The sequence below is a fragment of the Osmerus eperlanus genome, chromosome 12, assembly GCF_963692335.1.
Source record: "Osmerus eperlanus chromosome 12, fOsmEpe2.1, whole genome shotgun sequence".
NCBI lineage: Eukaryota > Metazoa > Chordata > Actinopteri > Osmeriformes > Osmeridae > Osmerus > Osmerus eperlanus.
In genome coordinates, this window is record NC_085029.1 from 12,416,934 (window position 1) to 12,435,221 (window position 18,288).

General features: G+C 42.7%; 1 protein-coding gene across 1 annotated transcript in view; it reads left to right on the forward strand.

Moving 5' to 3' along the window:
• The window catches only part of arid5b (AT-rich interaction domain 5B), a 64,000-nt gene that overhangs the window by 40,392 nt on the left and 5,320 nt on the right, over positions 1–18,288 (forward strand). Inside the window, 6 exon segments of the mRNA XM_062474903.1 lie at positions 3,420–3,504; positions 3,506–3,545; positions 4,343–4,565; positions 5,679–5,731; positions 7,555–7,652; positions 17,084–17,294. Coding sequence (XP_062330887.1) covers positions 3,420–3,504; positions 3,506–3,545; positions 4,343–4,565; positions 5,679–5,731; positions 7,555–7,652; positions 17,084–17,294 — 710 coding nt within the window.

The window sequence follows — 18,288 nt, forward strand, 5'->3', positions numbered from 1 at the left end:
GTTTAGTCACAATCTCATGTGACCAGGATGAGAACTCTCAACACCAGCCCATATGGGTACGATGATCCTGTTACTCTAACTCTTGGAGTTCCTGCTATTGGGCTACTTTGAGTGTCTGAAAGCCCAGGTGGGTAGGAAATGTAATCAGCAGATAGTTTGACTCAAACCTACAGCCTGAAGATTTAAATATCATGGATTGTTTGTTTTAGCCATGTAATACACATTTGAATTGACTGCAATTGCCACATACAGTACTATATAGTGTGGAGTGGGACAAACTGAGAGAAAGAGAGAGTGCAAACAGCGTTTTATTTGAAGTTGTTCATTTTGTTTCATTTGTTCCCCTGTCAGTGTTCCCTGGAGTCTGGGCTAGGCTGTGATAGGCTGAGCCAAACTGGCGGCAGTTCTACCAAGAGGCTTCAAACAAACCTCTCCCCTCAAAGACAACACCACCACAGGAATGCTGCCCAGATAGCTGATAGGACGGAAGGGGCGACCACAGCCGCTTTGGTTTACACCATTGTAAAGTAGTCCTTAATAAAGCATGGAAGGTTCCTAGCTACGCTACACCTAGTCTATCTTCAAGCTTCAAAATGTTTCGTTTTTTCTTTCTTTTTTTCTGAGAGGCTTTGAAAGTAGAGTCACACTTGGAGAATGTCAAGATAAGGGCACTGGGGAAAGAAAATCCACAACAAGGTTGTTTTGAAAGGCCTAAAAGCTTGTAATGCCTTGCTTAACCATAAGCTAAGCACAGCCTGTTACTTGATGCCAGTGGAAGAAAAACAGAGTGTGAAAGAGAGAGAGAGGGAGAGAGAAAAACTGAGAAAGAAGGTTAGAGGTCACTTTTCTGGAAGCATTTGAGAGGGTCTTTTCTCAGCGAGAGCGGGAGTTTTCTCTCTCTTTCTTCTCTTGGCTGGCACTCCTGAACGGTGACACAGTTCTGCTACGGCACTGTGCAAGCCAAGCACCACTCCCTCCACCCAGCTCATGGAGAGGGATAGACTGTGTGTGCCAATCTGTGTCTGTGCGTGAAGGGAGAACAAATAGTTTGATATAGATGTACTGTATGTAGAGAGAGAGAGAGAGAGAGAGAGAGAGAGAGAGAGAGAGAGAGAGAGAGAGAGAGAGAGAGAGAGAGAGAGAGAGAGAGAGAGAGAGAGAGAGAGAGAATGACAGATAAAGAGCGAGAGGGGTGGTATAAGAGAGAGAGAGAGTAGCTGGTGTGTGGAGCAGCCAGTCTTTTGGTGTCCTGGCCTGTCTCTAATGTGCTTATAAGTGAGTGATGGGCCCTTGCTGCTGGGAGAGCCCCAGCAGATGATAACTGGCCAATGTGAAGCCAAAAACCTCCACTGCTCAAACACCTCGCTGCCAAAAATCTTCCTTTACACTCTGCTCTCGCTCTGCCTCGCCAGACCCAGACTAAGGCCCAACACCAGCATGCAGGACTCCGGGCACATGACCAGCTCCGTATGCCGTAGGACACATTACAGATCCAATCATTCAGATGCTACAAATGGTCAATTTTAGTTCTTAAAAAAATAAAATAAAATCCTTTTAGTTTTTTTTTCCCCCTCTCTTTTGGCCGTTTTTTTTCTTGGCAATTTCACACCATGATTTGGTGTGGTGGAGAGAGTAGACAGATGTTCTTTGTACAGCATGTGACTCTGACTGTAAGTCCCCAGCCTTTTGTAATGCTTGGGCCTTTTACTGTAAACATGATATTAAAGCTGGTCCCGACTCCTTTGAAATAGGACTTTTGTAAGAATGGAAAGTATGTTCTCAGAGAGCCAGAGAGGTTGAGTCTATAATAACAACACTGTGGAGGGGAACAGAGGACTAATGTACTTCAGTAATGATGACTAACTCATTACTCACTGACCAGGAATCCATAGCAATATAGTACTGGCAAATAAGTAAGGGCGAGAATAAGGGCTGAACTGTGAAAGAGCATTCCTCTAAAAGATAAAATTATATTTTAAAAAAGTAGCATTTTTTCCCTACTCCCGAGCAATCTTCTTGTTGCTCGGCCACTGAGGTCTCTGGGGGCTGCATAGACGTATTTGTCACACAGAAACAAGAAACAAACAACCCCTAGCTGTTGCCAAGGTGACAAAACGGCTCACTTTGCTCTTTTTAACCACATGGTTTCATTTAGTCACTTTTTTGAATCACTTTTTCTGTCTTTTTTGTCAAATTGCTCACAGAAAGGTTATAACGATATTGAGTTGGTGCAGACCAGAAGTGATCTATGGTGATTTGTCTTTTACTGCTGGTTCCTCTGTAGTGTTGATTCACCAGCAGGGCTGGAGCTGAGCAGTGAGAAGAGCTAGCCCGCAGCTAACGGCTAACCCTCAGCATGATTCAATCACCCGCAGCACACCACAGGGAGAGAACAAACACGTCTTTGGACCTTCACATTCATTGCACCTGCTTGTCAGTATTTGTGCTTTCTTACAGTTGCAGTTTATTTAGTGTTGATTACTTGACTAGTCTGACTCTGCTCTGTCCCTCTACCTCCATCCGTCTTCCAATGTCCACTTGCACATCATGGATGTCGAAAAGAACAAGTTTGTATGAAGTCAAAGTTTATGCCCATCTAATTGTAGATCTGGTTACGGTGTACGGTACACTTAAGGGGGAAAGGGTGGAAAATGGAACACATCTAATCTTCATCTCATATCATCAATGGCTTGCTTGTTTGATCAGCCACTAGCGGCTGTCATGTCCGACTGGTGATTGGGTAGATTGTTTCATGGTGGTTCTCTATTGGACGAAGACAAAGAGGTCTTTCTGTTTGATAGGAGGATGGGGGGGGGGGGGAGTGGGGGGGGGGGGCTGCAGAGATGGGAGGATGAGGGGGGAGGAAAATCCGATCCCTGGTCGATTCCACTCTGAGAAAAACACAATCTGCTTCAGTTAGCAGGTAAACACTTTAATAAAGGAAGCAGATCTTATCAGAGGCTCCTGCCAGAGAGAGAGAGAGGGTAACAGTATAAGGGGGTTTTCAGGAGGATAGGTTCCAACAGTATACAGAAGAAGATGGAGCGGTGTTTCACCAGTCATGTTGCCTATAGGCTATACAAACAGAACTGTATAGCCTATAGGCAACATGACTGGTGAAACACGGCTCCCATTTTTCTGTATATGTTGAAACCAGGATCTGCTTTACAAGCTGACACTGCTGCTGACACAGCCCGCTTTATGATTCCTCTGACACAATGTGAATTTCATAACACTGACAATAATTGGGTGCTGATATTCTTGACTCTGCTAAACAGATACTGTAACATAAGAAAAAAAAAAAGAAAAAAAAATCATAAAGTTATTGTTCAAAAAACGGAAAAAACACAATAGCTGACTCTAAATAGCCGTTCAACGGGATGAATCAAGTGACACACCTTCTGCTTCTGCTCCCTCAGCTCCAAACCTGAAGGGGCGGCCACGGAAGAAGAAACCATCAGTGTCACAGCGACGAGACTCCCTGGGGCAGGGCCACTCTGGGGGGCAAGGAGGCTGGCAGCACTGAGGGCAAGGCCTCCACCAAGGTACTGCCACATCGTTAGCGCCTTAGCGCCTCTAACGTCCTCATCCCACCGCGCTGTCGAGCTATGGTGGAAGAGGAAGAACCCCAGTACCTTCCAATGTCAACAACGCTCATACTCAACATGTTTTCGTAAACACGGTTGGGACTGCTTGCTGCTGTTTCACTGACTGCGAAGAGTAATTTGGGGTTTGAACACAGATTTAGGCCACATATGCCACAGATCATGGTGTTCTCACTGAGTGATGGAGTCTGCAGCCCCAGCAGGTCATTTAAATGGAAACTTCAGAGCCAAAAGCGTGTAATAGATTCTTCATAGGGATTGGTACAATATACGTTTTGTAACCTAAACTCTCCAATAAACATCCCATAATTAACTTCACAACCACACATTGTTCAGTGGGGCTAAATGATTCTCAGATGACAGCATGCGTGACTACGGATGCTTAACCAGAGTCAGAGTTAGGGTTTGGAGCATTTGAACAAGGTCAAATTTGTGTTGATTTTGTTTACGGGGGTTGAATGTAAAACTGTAAGTCAGTGTTTTTTGACTGTGGTTCTGTTAGTATTTGGCTATCCTAGTGGCCTTGACAGTTCTGTGGGAAGAAAATAAATGTGTGATGATCTGGAACAGATGGGCAGATAGCTGTGTCAAATATGATGGCATTTCAGTGGGTGTCGGTGTGTGTGTGTGTGTGTTTGTGTGTTTACGTGTGTGTGTGTTTGTGTTTATGGATGTTTGCCTGTCTGTCCATGCTCATGTTTGTTCCCTTGTGCCCCCAGGTGAAGCCAGACAGTAAGACATCAGCGCCAGCCAAGTCTAGGGCCAGCAGTAGCAGCAGCAGCAGCAGCAGCAGCAAGAGGGGCTCGTCCTCAGAGGAGAAGGCCCAGGCCCAGGCCCTGGAGGGAGGGTCAGGAGACGAGTGTCGGGCTGAGGAGCAGACCTTCCTGGTGGCTCTCTACAAATATATGAAGGAGAGGAAGACCCCCATCGAGAGGATCCCTTACTTGGGCTTCAAACAGAGTACGTAGAGAAAGACACTGGGGCCTTTGAAACCTCATTGCTTCTCTGTTAGGTTGGTTTAATCTGTCGGCAGTCGATCAGTCATTTGGCTGTCTGGCAGGCTGGCTTTCATTTCATTGGTTCATCTGTCTTATGAAAATATAACTCACAGAGACAGGGTAGGTATTCCAGAAACATTTGCAGTATTTGATGTTATCTTCTATACCTGTAGGACTAAAAAGAGCTCAGGCTAATATGGTGTTCTTAAAAATGCTGTGGTCTGTTCTACAGGGATGTTAAGTGGGTCAAAGAATCTGGAGAGAGAGAGAGAGAGAGAGAGAGAGAGAGAGAGAGAGCGAGAGAGAGAGAGAGAGAGAGAGAGAGAAAGAGAGAGAGCGAGAGAGAGAGAGAGGAGAGAGAGAGAGAGAGAGAGAGAGAGAGAGAGAGAGAGAGAGAGAGAGAGAGAGAGAGAGAGAGAGAGAGAGAGAGAGAGAGAGAGAGAGAGAAGAGGGAGAGAGTTATTTTCTCTGTCAGCTCTCCAGACCTAATTTGATGTATCCAGCTGCTTGCACCCGTGCTGTGAATAGAGAAGCAGTTTAACTTCTCTAAACTCAAATTAAAGTTGCCAGGACATACTTAGTCATCTAAATTGCACAAACAGAAAATTGCATTACCATGGTTCAAGCCAAGACTTGCAAAAATAAGCCCTCAAAAGGTAGCCTACTGTATGTAAAATCTTGTACACGGTAATCTATATTTACAGTAGCACCAATTGGACTCTAATATTGCAAAACCTTATACATATCTGACTATCTGTCATTCATTCTCTGGGTCCCTATGCTAGAACCTAGAATCTTTCATCTAACCAGAACTATGTGACTATGTCCTCTATTCCATGTCAACAAACACTTCCTGTTTTAGAACATAGGAGGAGGTTTGTGTGTTAGTGTGTATATTATCATCCTGATGAATTATTTAATGAGACAATATTTCCAAATGCTGTTATTTCAAGGAATGTTACGACAGTAGATGGAATTGCCTTTAGATAAAGTGTTTGTTTGATATGATTATAAACCCTACAAATCCCTGCATGGATAGTGGTATTGATCTCTATGATCCTTGTGTTTCACACAGTCAATCTGTGGACCATGTTTCAAGCTGCACAGAAACTGGGAGGGTACGAGCTGGTAAGTAATTATGTTGTCTTAACTTCACTTTGTGTGTGTACATAATCTTTGCATTTTGTCCAGTATGTGTTGACTAATTGTTGGGCTGTTAACCAACCTGGACTGTTGAATATTACCAACAAGCAGAAAGAAAATATATTGGGTAAACTGTGTGTTGACATTGCTTAGTTTAACCACAACCTTAGTCACTGTAACATTTGGCCACATGACACAGTCAACCTAAAACAAGTCTTTCAAAAATCTTTTGGTCGGCAGGGTATATTGGCCTGGCAGATTCCATCACTACTGATGGGAATAAAGGGAGGAGCCTGTTCCACTTCACTTATTGAAGTGACCTGACAGCATCGTCTTTTGCCATAGTTGGTATAGTGTGACAACAACATGACAGCGTCTGTATGACTGAATGGTGCTGAATTGGATGCCAGGCATCTTAAGAAAATTCAGATATTTCTAGAAACAGGAAACCAAGAACCAAGATATTCTTCAAGTAATATTTGGTCTTCTGATTGCATTGTTTGAGGAATTTGAATTGGGTCCCATCATGTTGAGAGGCTCTTGTAAAGGACTTCCTCTGCCCTCATGGAATTAAATCTAGGGGGTTAGATTGCAGTCAAACTCTTTCATGGTATTACTCAAAACAAATACTCAAACCATTATGACACAGTTCATGTCCCCTAAATATTCATCAGTCTTCTCAACGCCACCACAAAGTAGTTGTCAGTTGAACTTAAAATCTGTTTGTCGCAGGAAGATGAGGTCAGTGGAAACGTTGACATCACACAGGCACACTGAGCAGATTAAAGAGCAACATAGGCTGCTTGCGGAACTGGGTCTGACAGAGTTCTCAGGTCCCTGCCAGACTCAGGCCCAGTTACAGTCAAAGGAAACATCTCCCACAAACACCAATGTGAACACAAACTGCAGTCAGCGGATGACATTGCTGCAGCTTTATTTGGTGCAAATGCCTTAGACTGAGAGAGTTTTTAGAATGTAGTTCACATTCTGTGCCGACCCAGCTTTTTCAACCTGACACTTCAACCTAGCAGCAGTAAGATAGATCACACTCTGTGTACTTTCCAATACACTACAACTGCACAAGTGGCTATTACCTGGTATTTTGGCATTGCAGTCCTATTCATGGACAATGATGGACATATGTCAGATATGTACCTTTCCATGGACGCCTAATATTCTGTTCCAAATGTGCAATGTGGGTATGTCTTTGAGGGCTAATGGATCAGTTGTGGAGATTCACAGCATGGCAGATGATGATGTTTTTGGTAGGTTTAAATGTGACTAAAGTGCATTTAAATCAGACTGTTCATACAGTGTAGTTATCCTCTTAGGTTCATTGTAGCATAGAGCGCTGATCTCATCTAGCGAGATGGTGTGTTTGATCAAATCCAAATATGTAGTCATTACAGCTATGGCTGGGTCCCTGCAGAATTAATGGAAATACTCTATTCAGCGCTACGCTCTGCTTCCTTTCTGCTTCCTTATAAAGTGGCTGAATCATTTAATTTAATTGAAAATGTAGCTAGTAGCACGTAGCATTGCTGAAAGAAACAGAGACCTTCCTGATTGACGTCTACAAAAAGATACGATTTAGATGGGGAACTATTGTTGTGTCAAATTGAAACATTGAAAATATCTTGTTTTAGATTAAACGCCAGCTCTACACAGGAATATGTCAACTTCCTACAGTAGATCTATTGTACACACTGACTGTATGTTGCATGTTCAGCACATAGGAGAGTATATTTCATTCTAATGTTTTCTATTTTCATGAGTTCCTCTTCCTCTCCTTTCCACTCCTCTCCCAGATAACAGCACGCCGACAGTGGAAACATGTTTACGATGAGTTGGGTGGAAACCCAGGCAGCACCAGCGCAGCAACCTGTACTCGCAGACACTACGAGAGGTAGGGGATACACACACATGCATAATTAAAGGTTGGGTGTGTACACACACACATACATCCACATGAGTATATGCTACATTCAATATGAGTGTTATGGATCAGTGCCTACATTCAAAGATCCTGTAGCAAAGGACGGTATTTCATTAACATTTCAATTTCAAAACAATCCAAAGTGACCTTTTAAAAATGTGTTTGAAAATGTGAAACAGCCAGTGACTGACTGGAGGGTAGTGTGTGTCTGTGTGTGTCTGTGTGTGTGTGTGTCTGTGTGTGTGTGTGTGTGTTTATCCGTCTGCCCCTCATAGCCAGGTCAATCCATTCATTCTAGTTAGATCAATACAATCTAACAATATCTTGGGGCGGCAACAAATTATTGGTGTCCAAAGTACTTTGAACAAAAACAGAGTATGGATGTGCTGATGACTTCCCTTGGCAGCTGTGAGAAGAGTGGTCATCAAATGAAGCCACTTCCCCTCTTGCTTTGGTGGAAAGAACTGCATAACCAAGATGAGATGCTGGGTTATACAGTACTGGTCCCCTATCACATCTTATGTTTCAAGCAGCAGGCCTGGGACTGTAGTTTGTGTTTGAGTGTACTGTATGTGTGTGTGTGTGTGTGTGTGTGCGTGTGTGTGTGTGCGTTTGTGTGTGTGTGTCAGACAGCTTTTAGTTAGGATTTCAAAAGAAGTGGCCATTGGTGCAGAGCTAGTACACACACACACAAAGTCCCACAGACCGCAGAGAGGGGAATGTGGATGTTTGGCTTTTTACAAGGGACCTCATTTCTGTGAAACAAGTTCTCCGGGCCTTGATCTGGGTCGCTACACTTTTTCCCGTTTAACAGAAAGGGTAAACCAAACCAGTAAAAACTCTATGTTCAGTATGCACTCGCTCTTTGAAGATGGCCATTTAATAACTTGCCCTTTGGTTTTTATGTGAGATCAGCCTTATAAAGTGGTCCGTTTAAAACCATATTATAAACCTGAGCAGATAATCAGAGTAGCAGTAGATGCATCCTGGGAGAGTCTTGTGATAAGGACTAATCTTCACACAATAGCTCAACCACAACAGATCGCTTTGAACAAAACAACATGAGTAATCGGCTTTTATCAAGGCTGGGAACCGCTCACAATAAAAGGGCTGCAAATCAATATCTCGCAATCCGTTTATTTCCCCGCGTTTTCTATTAACTGTTTTCCGTTCTATTATGAAACCACATCTAGAGATTTGCAATCAGAAATACACGCAAAAAAAATATTACAATGAGGTCATGAAAGATGACAGACATAACCTTGAAGTAGGCAGCCGCCTTTTCTCTCTCATGGTCGTTCTCTCTCTCTCTCTCTCTCTCTCTCTCTCTCTCTCTCTCTCTCTCTCTCTCTCTCTCTCTCTCTCTCTCTCTCTCTCTCTCTCTCTCTCTCTCTCTCTCTCTCATAAACTGCTTCTCTCTCTTCTGGGTGAAATAGAAGGATTTATCATTGGCATGTCTTAATCCTAATCGGCAGATCAAGTGTTGCCTTAAATGACCTCATTAATATCTTATATTTGTATTTACATTATCTCCTCACACACTCCTGTATTGATTGAGATTGATTATTCTATTGCAGTTGTGTAGGTATGACCCCTTTTTACCTACTGTGCATTCATCACATTCAGATCAAGAAGAAAGCTGTGAAGACCATAAATAGACCTTTTGTATTCATCCGCCCACTTTTCTGCATACCAGCTGCTGTTTCTTATCTCTGTTTTCTCTGTGTTTACTACCAAAATGAGGTCTCTGACCTTCATGCCTCAGAGAGACTTTGCAGCAGACCATTTCCTCGTCTTTGATCTATTCATTATTCTTAGGTACTATTTCTTGTCTGGTGTTACTCTGTCCACTCAGCTGACTGATAAATGCGTGTAAAGTCCAGAACCCAGACACCGTTGATGGAGAGGGACCTTTTTTCTGTCACATTCTCCCCCTCTCCTTCTCTCTTTTTTCAGCACACCACAGTGCTACAAATCCTCATTAGATTATCTCTACCATAGAGCTACTCTAGCTCTGATTACGTTTGGAGGTATATCATACTTCCAAGGTGGGCATATGGTAAACAGTGTTTACAAAGACTGCAATGGATTTTTTGCTGCTACAAACTGCATGATTGTATCATTTCATTTTTCTCAACTGGCCAATGCCAGTTCCCCGTGTTCTCATGTTTAAAAGCGGGAGAGTGACAGAGCGATGGAAGCAGAGAAAGAGACACATCAATTCCTGCCCAGTGCTTTATTGATTTTCATCTCTCCCCTCCCCGTGGAATTAATGTTTGCTCTAAATTCCAGCAGGCCATGCATGAGGGAGCACATTCTTGAACCCTTGGGTGGCCGTGACAGCTTTTAAGGCGGTACCTTTAAGTATATTTTAATGATGTGGCTGACTGTGAGAGTGTGCCCCCCACTCCAGGGCTCTGGCTCAGCTGTTCCCTCCCCCCTGAGAGATTAGATACGGCGTTGGATGCCACTCACTGCTGTAAAAACAATAGAGTCCTGGCAGGTACTTCTATCTTGTTAAAAAGGAGAAATGTAACATTGTTATACCCCAATATCCCTCCCTAATCCATAATTTATCATACTGAATCCCTCTGTTTTAAATGCCATCAGATTATTGTTGGTATTTCACAATCTATTTGTCATTTGGTTTGGAATACTAAACTTGTGTTTTATTGTGGGTTTACTGTGATGATGTGAGGAGGAGGATGGTGAAGCTGTGTGACACTGTAGGCGTTCCAGAGATGAGACAACTGTAATTGGATTCCTGATTGATCTAATTAGTTTATCGTGGCTAATTTGCATGTTGATTTACAAAGCTACTCGAGTCAGATGATGTCACTTGGTTGTTCTAATAAGAGCACAATGACTGACTGGGATAATGTAGACTGAAGATGACAATATAAAGAAGGGCCAGATTGTGTCCTTATAATCTTACGATAATGTTGGAAATGTTTGGTGGGGTTTGTTGAAGCAGTACAGATTCCAAAGTGTCTGTGAGTATCTAGGTTTGTGTGTGTATGGGAAAATGTGTCCAAACTTTTGACCGGTACTGTAAGTGTGTATATCTACTGCATTTATTGGCCAACCTGCAGTACACACACTCATTGATTACTGATTGTTGTTTCTCATGTACATATTTATGATCCGTGACCAGGGAGTATTCTGCAAAAAAAACTTGAACTGTGTTTATATTGGGATGCCAACGAAGAAAGGGAGAGAGAGAGAGAGAGAGAGAGAGAGAGATAGATAGATAGATAGATAGAGAGAGAGAGATAGAGTTCAGTTAAAATGTTCCAAGGCACTTGGCTTGAAAGCCCTTTAATTTAATGTGTTTAAAATCATTACAGAGGAATTTGGACCTCATTTAGAGCGAATTAGAAAGCAAATTCCTCATCCCAATAAAAACCTTAAACTACAGCAAGGAATTTCACAGAATGAACACAGAGCACACAGCAAACTCGTTGCATATTGTTATTCCACAATTTTAATAATTAAACCTGGCTGTTGACAGTTAATGGATTTCCGTTCCGTGGAAAGAATGAGGTCATTTAAATTTGAAAGCCTCAGAATGTCAGAGGAGCGCGGTATTGGTATTCCCTTACAGCTGGCTCTTTATTGGGCCAAGCAGAGTTAGCTCAGGGGTCGACTTGACAGCCATTCAAGGGGAGTAGCAGAGCTTCATTTAACAATGTCTCTTTTTGTTGTTCTTCCTACCCACCCCCCCTTCCCTTTCTCCTTTTCATTGCTTCCTTGCTTCCTCTCTTATTCCACTATGACGTCTCTCTTTATATTTTGTAGCTCTCTTTTTTATGAAAAACTATTAAATGATGCATCCCTTAGCGTTTTCAGATAACATTTCCATACAGAATTGATAGTCTGATCAGCTGTTTGATGTTGTCCTTTGCTATTCAATTCATATGCATACTTATGGGGATTGGGAATGAGTGTGCTATGAATAGCTGTGTCAAACTGATTTCTGTAATCTTAATGGCAATGTTTACTCCCCAGATTGGGCATGTTTCAGGATGGGTAGTTCCCCACCTTGTGGTGATGAGTTGAAACTGCAGTTTATTGGATAAAGACAACGATTTTGAATACTACAACATTGGTAGAAAGCAATATAACTCTCATTGCATGGGTATTATAACGCTATAATACTTGTTAAAATGCTGCTAGAAATGTATTTAAACGGTTGTGGTTGTATGAGGGTATTGTTTGTGGGTAAGATCATAATGACACAACATATATTTTTGTCCTTGACTCTTGAGAAAAAGCACAATTTGTTTGTATTTAATGCTGTGTGGGAAGAGTGATGTATGTTTTTGAGTGACTGTAGCAACTGTAAATAGAGTAAATATTAATCCTCAAATGTGAGCCTACCAGCTTACATAATGATTATATAAACACACTGCTATTTCCAAATGGGTTTTTAGGGACAAACGTCAACAGGACACACATTTCAGCAGGATGTCATAGCAGGGCCTCGTCAGCTCACGGCATAAAGGATCATTATGCTTTTTCACAAAACTCCATAATCCACCAAAACATCTCACTAGCATTCAACAGGGCTTCTTAACCCTAACACGCATCTCTAGGCATTCGCTATCCAACTTTGATCCATTCGTTTGTCATAGTATCTAGATCATAGGTATGGAGACTCACACAGTTCCCTTTGGAACAGAAAGAGAGAGAGAAAGAGGAGGAAGGCTTCATTGACCTCTGGCCAGTTTAGCACAATGCTTGTTCCATACGACCAGGAGCATGATGTTGATGCAGTTTTAAACTTCTGCTGACTCTCCCTTCAGTGCCACGGAAAAAAAACATGTTTCTGGTTAATCATTTATGCTCACTCTCTTTTGTGTTTCTGTAGAGTAAGTTGTACTCTTTTGGGCATACACGCCTACACTACATACAGTAAATTTGCATGTTTCTATGCGTCCGTGTCATACTTGTTTATCCCGTTTACCTTGTGTGGGTATGAAGATTGTTGGAACATTTCTCTAGGATGCAACATGTCTCTGCAACATGATATGAATGCTCAGCACCTAGTTCTGGAGTCAGAGTATTGCGGTAGCCTGACAGTAATTATCACTTATTTTTGAAGTGTGATTATTTTTTGAAGACATGGATGTTTCTCTCTGGCTTATTATGGAAATTAATGTTGCATAACAGAGAGACCTAGCTTCCAAGTAGTTGCAGTGGACACACACAAACAGACATATGTACCCATATTGTACATATATACACACATATATACAGACAAGCATGGACACATGTACTCAAATACACACAAATGCACAGAGACACAAACATCCTCACTTTTTCTGGCTGTACTGAAGCTTGGAAATGCTCTCCCTGTGGAAATGGTTGTTGCTTTTATTACTAAGATATTGTATATGTTTATCTTATATATTGATTGAAAAAAACCATGTTTGGTTGCCAACTTGATGGCATAAAGTTTGCAATAACACTTTTAATAAAACGTGTTTGCATTTCGTATTGGGTGACTTACATGTTAGTTCAGGGAATTCAGAATGGGATGTTTGAGTATGACTAGTATGTCCTCATTGGGTGATCACCTTCAGTGACCTCTGACCTTCAGTTCTGTGCTGAGGCTGACTTTCCAGTGTGCTCCAGTTCTCGTCCACTGTTCTCCCTGCCCAGTAGACTCCTTGTGCTCCAGCTCTTTGGCACTGGCACACTCTGGATTACTGGAACATTCTAGAGTTCTGAACCCCAGCCACTGTGTGCCCAGGTGGTGAATTAGGGCTTGAGCCCTGTCTTTATACACACACAGTCTCACACATTCACACACACACACATACATACATGCACACCTTGCTTGATTATTTTGAATGGCATGGTGAGGCGGGTGTGGTCAGAGTCCGTAGATGCAGCTGTACCAGCACAGGAAAGGTGACGGAGGGGAAACTGAGAAGTAAAACAAGGGCTCCTCATCCTGCAACAACAACCTGCCTGAACCAGCCAATACCAGGCCTGCTTTAGCCGCAAAACACCTGAGCTCAGCCAATGGCGGCTAAAAATGCTGGTCTGCCCTGTACATGACCCTGTGTTGTCAGTGGGGTGAAATAAGAGCAGTTGAAATAACTCAATAGCTCTGGGTTTAAATTCAGTGGCTGAATACAGATGGTTGTTCAGCTGTGCCGCGGCCGTGGTCTTATTTAGACGGCAAGAACGTCTTATTAAGAGTCTCCATTTACCCAGAACATTCTTTAGCTGCCTTGTCAAGCTTTGGGGCTGATACTGTGTTTTCATTGACTTTGAGGACATAATTACAGAGTCAACTCCAAGAGGCTCAGCAAGGAGAAATAAGTCCCTGACTCTAATTTGGAGGCTGAAGCCTCTAGCTCCAGCGAGTCCAGGAGTAATGGACGTGTGTTTTATGTAGAGCTGAAACAGTCGGATAACAGGATGTGGAGGAGAAGGTAGTTTAGAAGAACGTGTACTTCCCAGCGTGGCCTCAAGAAACTTCTCAGTCACTCTGTGTCATCCTGTGTCAGACTAATACTTTTTACATTGTTTCTGTGTTTTCAAAATGTTTGTGACTGATATATATATATATGTGTGCTGATTTTAAGTAGAGCTGAGCTTTGCTTGAAATGGTGGCTGCATGTGATCAAAACTATCAACCCAAATCAACAGCACACCTGTTGCTATGCAACAAATAGGTCATGTCAGTTTATATGATTTGTATTCTCATAATTAAATCATTTAAAATTGAAGGAAGACTATTCAAATGTTTTTATAATGAGATTATACATCGTCATTGACTGTGTCCGTTAGTGTACATGTGTTTGAGTGTCCAATAAGTGATTACTGAATGGGTCAATGGATCACATAGTGTGCCCACTTATTTATTTATTTACCCTCAAGCTAGTTAGACATTAGACTATTGTGTCTGTAACGACTCATTTCTTGGTGAAATGCGTTCAACCCTCTCTGTGACAAGGACTGCCTTTTCCTGGCAATCAAGAGGCTAATTTATCTCATATTTATTTATTTAGCAAAGGATGAAGGCTTGGAACTTTAATGGACTTGCCCTTTACTGATGACACCATTCCCTTTCAACAATTTTTTTCTTTCTCTCTCTTTCTCTCTCTCTCTCTCTCTCTCTCTCTCTCTCTCTCTCTCTCATTTCTTCTGGCATGTTTCCCATGGCCAGCTGTGTGTGCATTCGTTAATGTGTGTGTGTTCGTGCGTGTGTATATGTGTGATCCAGTAACTAAGCTTGTTGTCTATCACCCAGCTGCTCAGCTCCATGAAAAATAACTGAAACTAACATCTCACAGAGGCTCTTGAACTCTTAAAAGCATTTGTTTCCTCTGAGGGAAAAATATGCCTCTAGTCAATTTGTTAGCAGGAGACTCTGTCTCTCTTATCCTTTTTTCCTCTCTAATATTAGATTATAAAGGAAGAGAGCAGCTGCCTGCTTTGTCCATACATGGAGATGTGTGGAGAGAATGAGAGAGGTTTTAGTCACGACTCCACCTAGCAGTAAAGCCAATTCCCCTGTCTTATTATAGCCCTTTCACACAGGCATTCACAAAACACGCCAATCAAGCTGCAGCATCTGATGCCAATTACAGGTTGGAACATTGAAACAAGACTGTGCAGAGGGGTGGGAGGGTGTGACACTGAACATATAACGCTATTGTAAGACTAAATGCTGAAAGATAATACCTGAATGTTAACACAAACATGCACCCCCCACACACACATATGCACACTTACACACATTAGCTGTGGACTAGAACATTGCAGAGGATTAGCTGGGAACAAGATAAGTCATTGTGTGTGAATTACCAAGCCTCTGTTATATAAACAGGCAGTGAACATTACATTGGGAATCAGGTATTTGGCAGCCGCCCCACTATTCTGATTTGAGAAAGGGCGAGCGAAGGAGCGAAGAATAGAGAGAAAGAGAGAGAGAGAGAGAGAGAGAGAGAGAGAGAGAGAGAGAGAGAGAGAGAGAGAGAGAGAGAGAGAGAGAGAGAGAGAGAGAGAGAGAGAGAGAGAAATAAAAGCGGGAGCCTTTTCCAGTTTTAGCAGCTGTAATATGTTTAAACTCTTCTGGTAATGGGATCTGAAGATGAATGTTCCCAGTGGGCTCCACACAGTTCTGCAATGTGATTGGCCAGCAGCCAAACCTCAGCCCGACCGAAGCACTTGCGCATGACTCGCCCCGTACGGGCATGCTCAGTACGCACCTGGATGCTGAGAGAGAGGAGGACGGGGGGGATCTTAAAGTTGAGTAAACACACTGACAGATGGGAATAGTGGAAATTAATTATTCTGTAGGTTCCCCTCTTTGAACTGAAACCACCTAAAAGGATTGAGACATGGAAGGAGGGATAGAGAGAAGGGGACAGAGCGGAGCAGTTGGAAAATACGTATTATTGTAATCAGTGATGGGTTTATGTTCCAGCAGGAGATGGATTTGTTTGGTTGTGGTTGATGCTGCATTCTGGGTATTTAACACGATGTGTGCTCTCACCCCAGCATGTTGTTCCATTCCTATGTTAATAAACAAGGCATATTCAATATATCAATTGAAGTTATATATTTTAAATCAGATAATTCAACGTGCAGTATTAGATGATCTTGCAGAGGGACTTCCAAGCCTCTTGGTGGGGCAACTCCCAGATAGAGGTGAGGTTGGTTGTGAGGGCTGGGTTCTAGAAGGGGGCGGTAGTCTTAGAATCAAGTAATATTGCCCTCTCATCTCTACAGTATGCTTCACTGACATTGAGATGTATGTGTGTGTGTGTCTTTGTGTGTCAGTGTTCCACATTGTTGCCTACAATCCAACATAACAAAGCAGAGGACTATCAGATCACATTACGTACCGTGTAATACTGACAGCTACTTTATTAGCTGTTTGACAGAGAGTGCAAACAATAGAACATTACGTGCAGTTTCTTCCCTGTGTGGTGTCTCATCTTATACAGAGCAACATAGTTTATCTTGACAGTGTTGTTCTTATCACAGTATCTTTATCCACACTATTGTTAATATGTACAAGCCAGACAATGGAACCAAGCCAATGCATGACAGGGAGTGTGGAGATGAATGCTGAAACTCTGCCTCTCCTCCATCCTGAATGATCCGTGTCTGTTTTCTCTCACTTTCTAACCTGTCTCATTGTTCTTGGTTTCTAATTTCTTTGCTTTCTCCTTCCTTCTTGTTTCAGTGGCTGCTCTCCTGCCTGTCTCACTGTCTTGTACCCCTGCCGTGATCTTCCATCCTCTCTTCCTACCTGTCTGTCTGCTCTCCTGCCTGTCTCACTGTCCTGTACCCCTGCCGTGATCCTCCTTCCTACCTACCTGTCTGCCCGCCTGCCTGTCTCACCCTCACATGTCGTTCTCTCTGTTCCTCCCTAGGCTGATCCTGCCCTATGAGAGGTTCACTAAAGGCGAGGAGGATAAGCCCCTCCCACCAGCCAAGCCCCGCAAGCTCGAGGCGGGCCCCCAGGAAGGGGGCGTGGCCAAGACAAAGGCAGGGTCCACAGTGAAGCGGCCCAAGGAGGAACAATCCCAGAAATCCAAGGGTGACAAAGATGCAGCAGCCATAGTCCTGGAGCCCTCAGCATCGGTCAGTTACTACATTCATCTATTCATTTGTTCACTAATTCCTAATTCAGCACTTTACAAATTGAATACTTAAAATCATTCGTTTTTTCATTCATTCTTTCTTTTCACCAACTCTCCAGCTCATTTACAGTACTAAACTCCCATAATATGAACAGATGACAAAAATACCCCTCCCTTCCCAGAAAGTGAGAACAAAAGAAAGTGCATGACAGGGACACTATAGAGCGGCTGCTTGTCTTCCTTGAGCAAACAAGCTGTATATAAGCTAATAAGCTGAGGAGGTGCTCCAGCTGTAAGAGTGAGGCTGACAGGAGCAACATGAGGGCTGCTGCTGTTTCTCTGACTGCTGCTCTGAGCCCAATCAGTAAAAACTTTATTGACAAGTTACAAATGGTTGTGAGGAACCAGTCTTGATGTTATTGGCTTAAGACTCAATGTTTGTGCAGGTAGCTTTACGGACTACGACAGGTGCTGCAATATATAGTGTGTTTTCTCTAATATAAGTGCCAAAAGAGGTTAAATACAATGTGCAAGTGCTTCTGTAGAAACCCCTAGTCTCTCAAGCCAAGCGAGAATACAGTATGTACTTTGCTACGCATAATAGCAGATTTGTTATTGCAGAAAGAGGTTATTTTCAGCAGAGCAGTACTAACTGGTGGTTTGGTTTGTGACTACGGAAATGCCTGGTGTCGTTTCGCATCAAAGCCATTATGTGTGTCTGGAAGAGAGATACAGACAGACAGAGAGAGAGAGAGAGAGAGAGAGAGAGAGAGAGAGAGAGAGAGAGAGAGAGAGAGAGAGAGAGAGAGACATAGAGAATGAATGGAATGGATATATACTGTTCTTATATAAACCACAGGCTTATCTCTGTCCCCAAAAACCAATAAATCCTTGGTGATTTGCAAATATCTCTTCCCTTCAGTTAAGCATAAATATGGAAAAAGAGACAGACAGAGGGAGAGAGAGCGAGGGAGTTGTGCAGCGCTGCGCTGAGG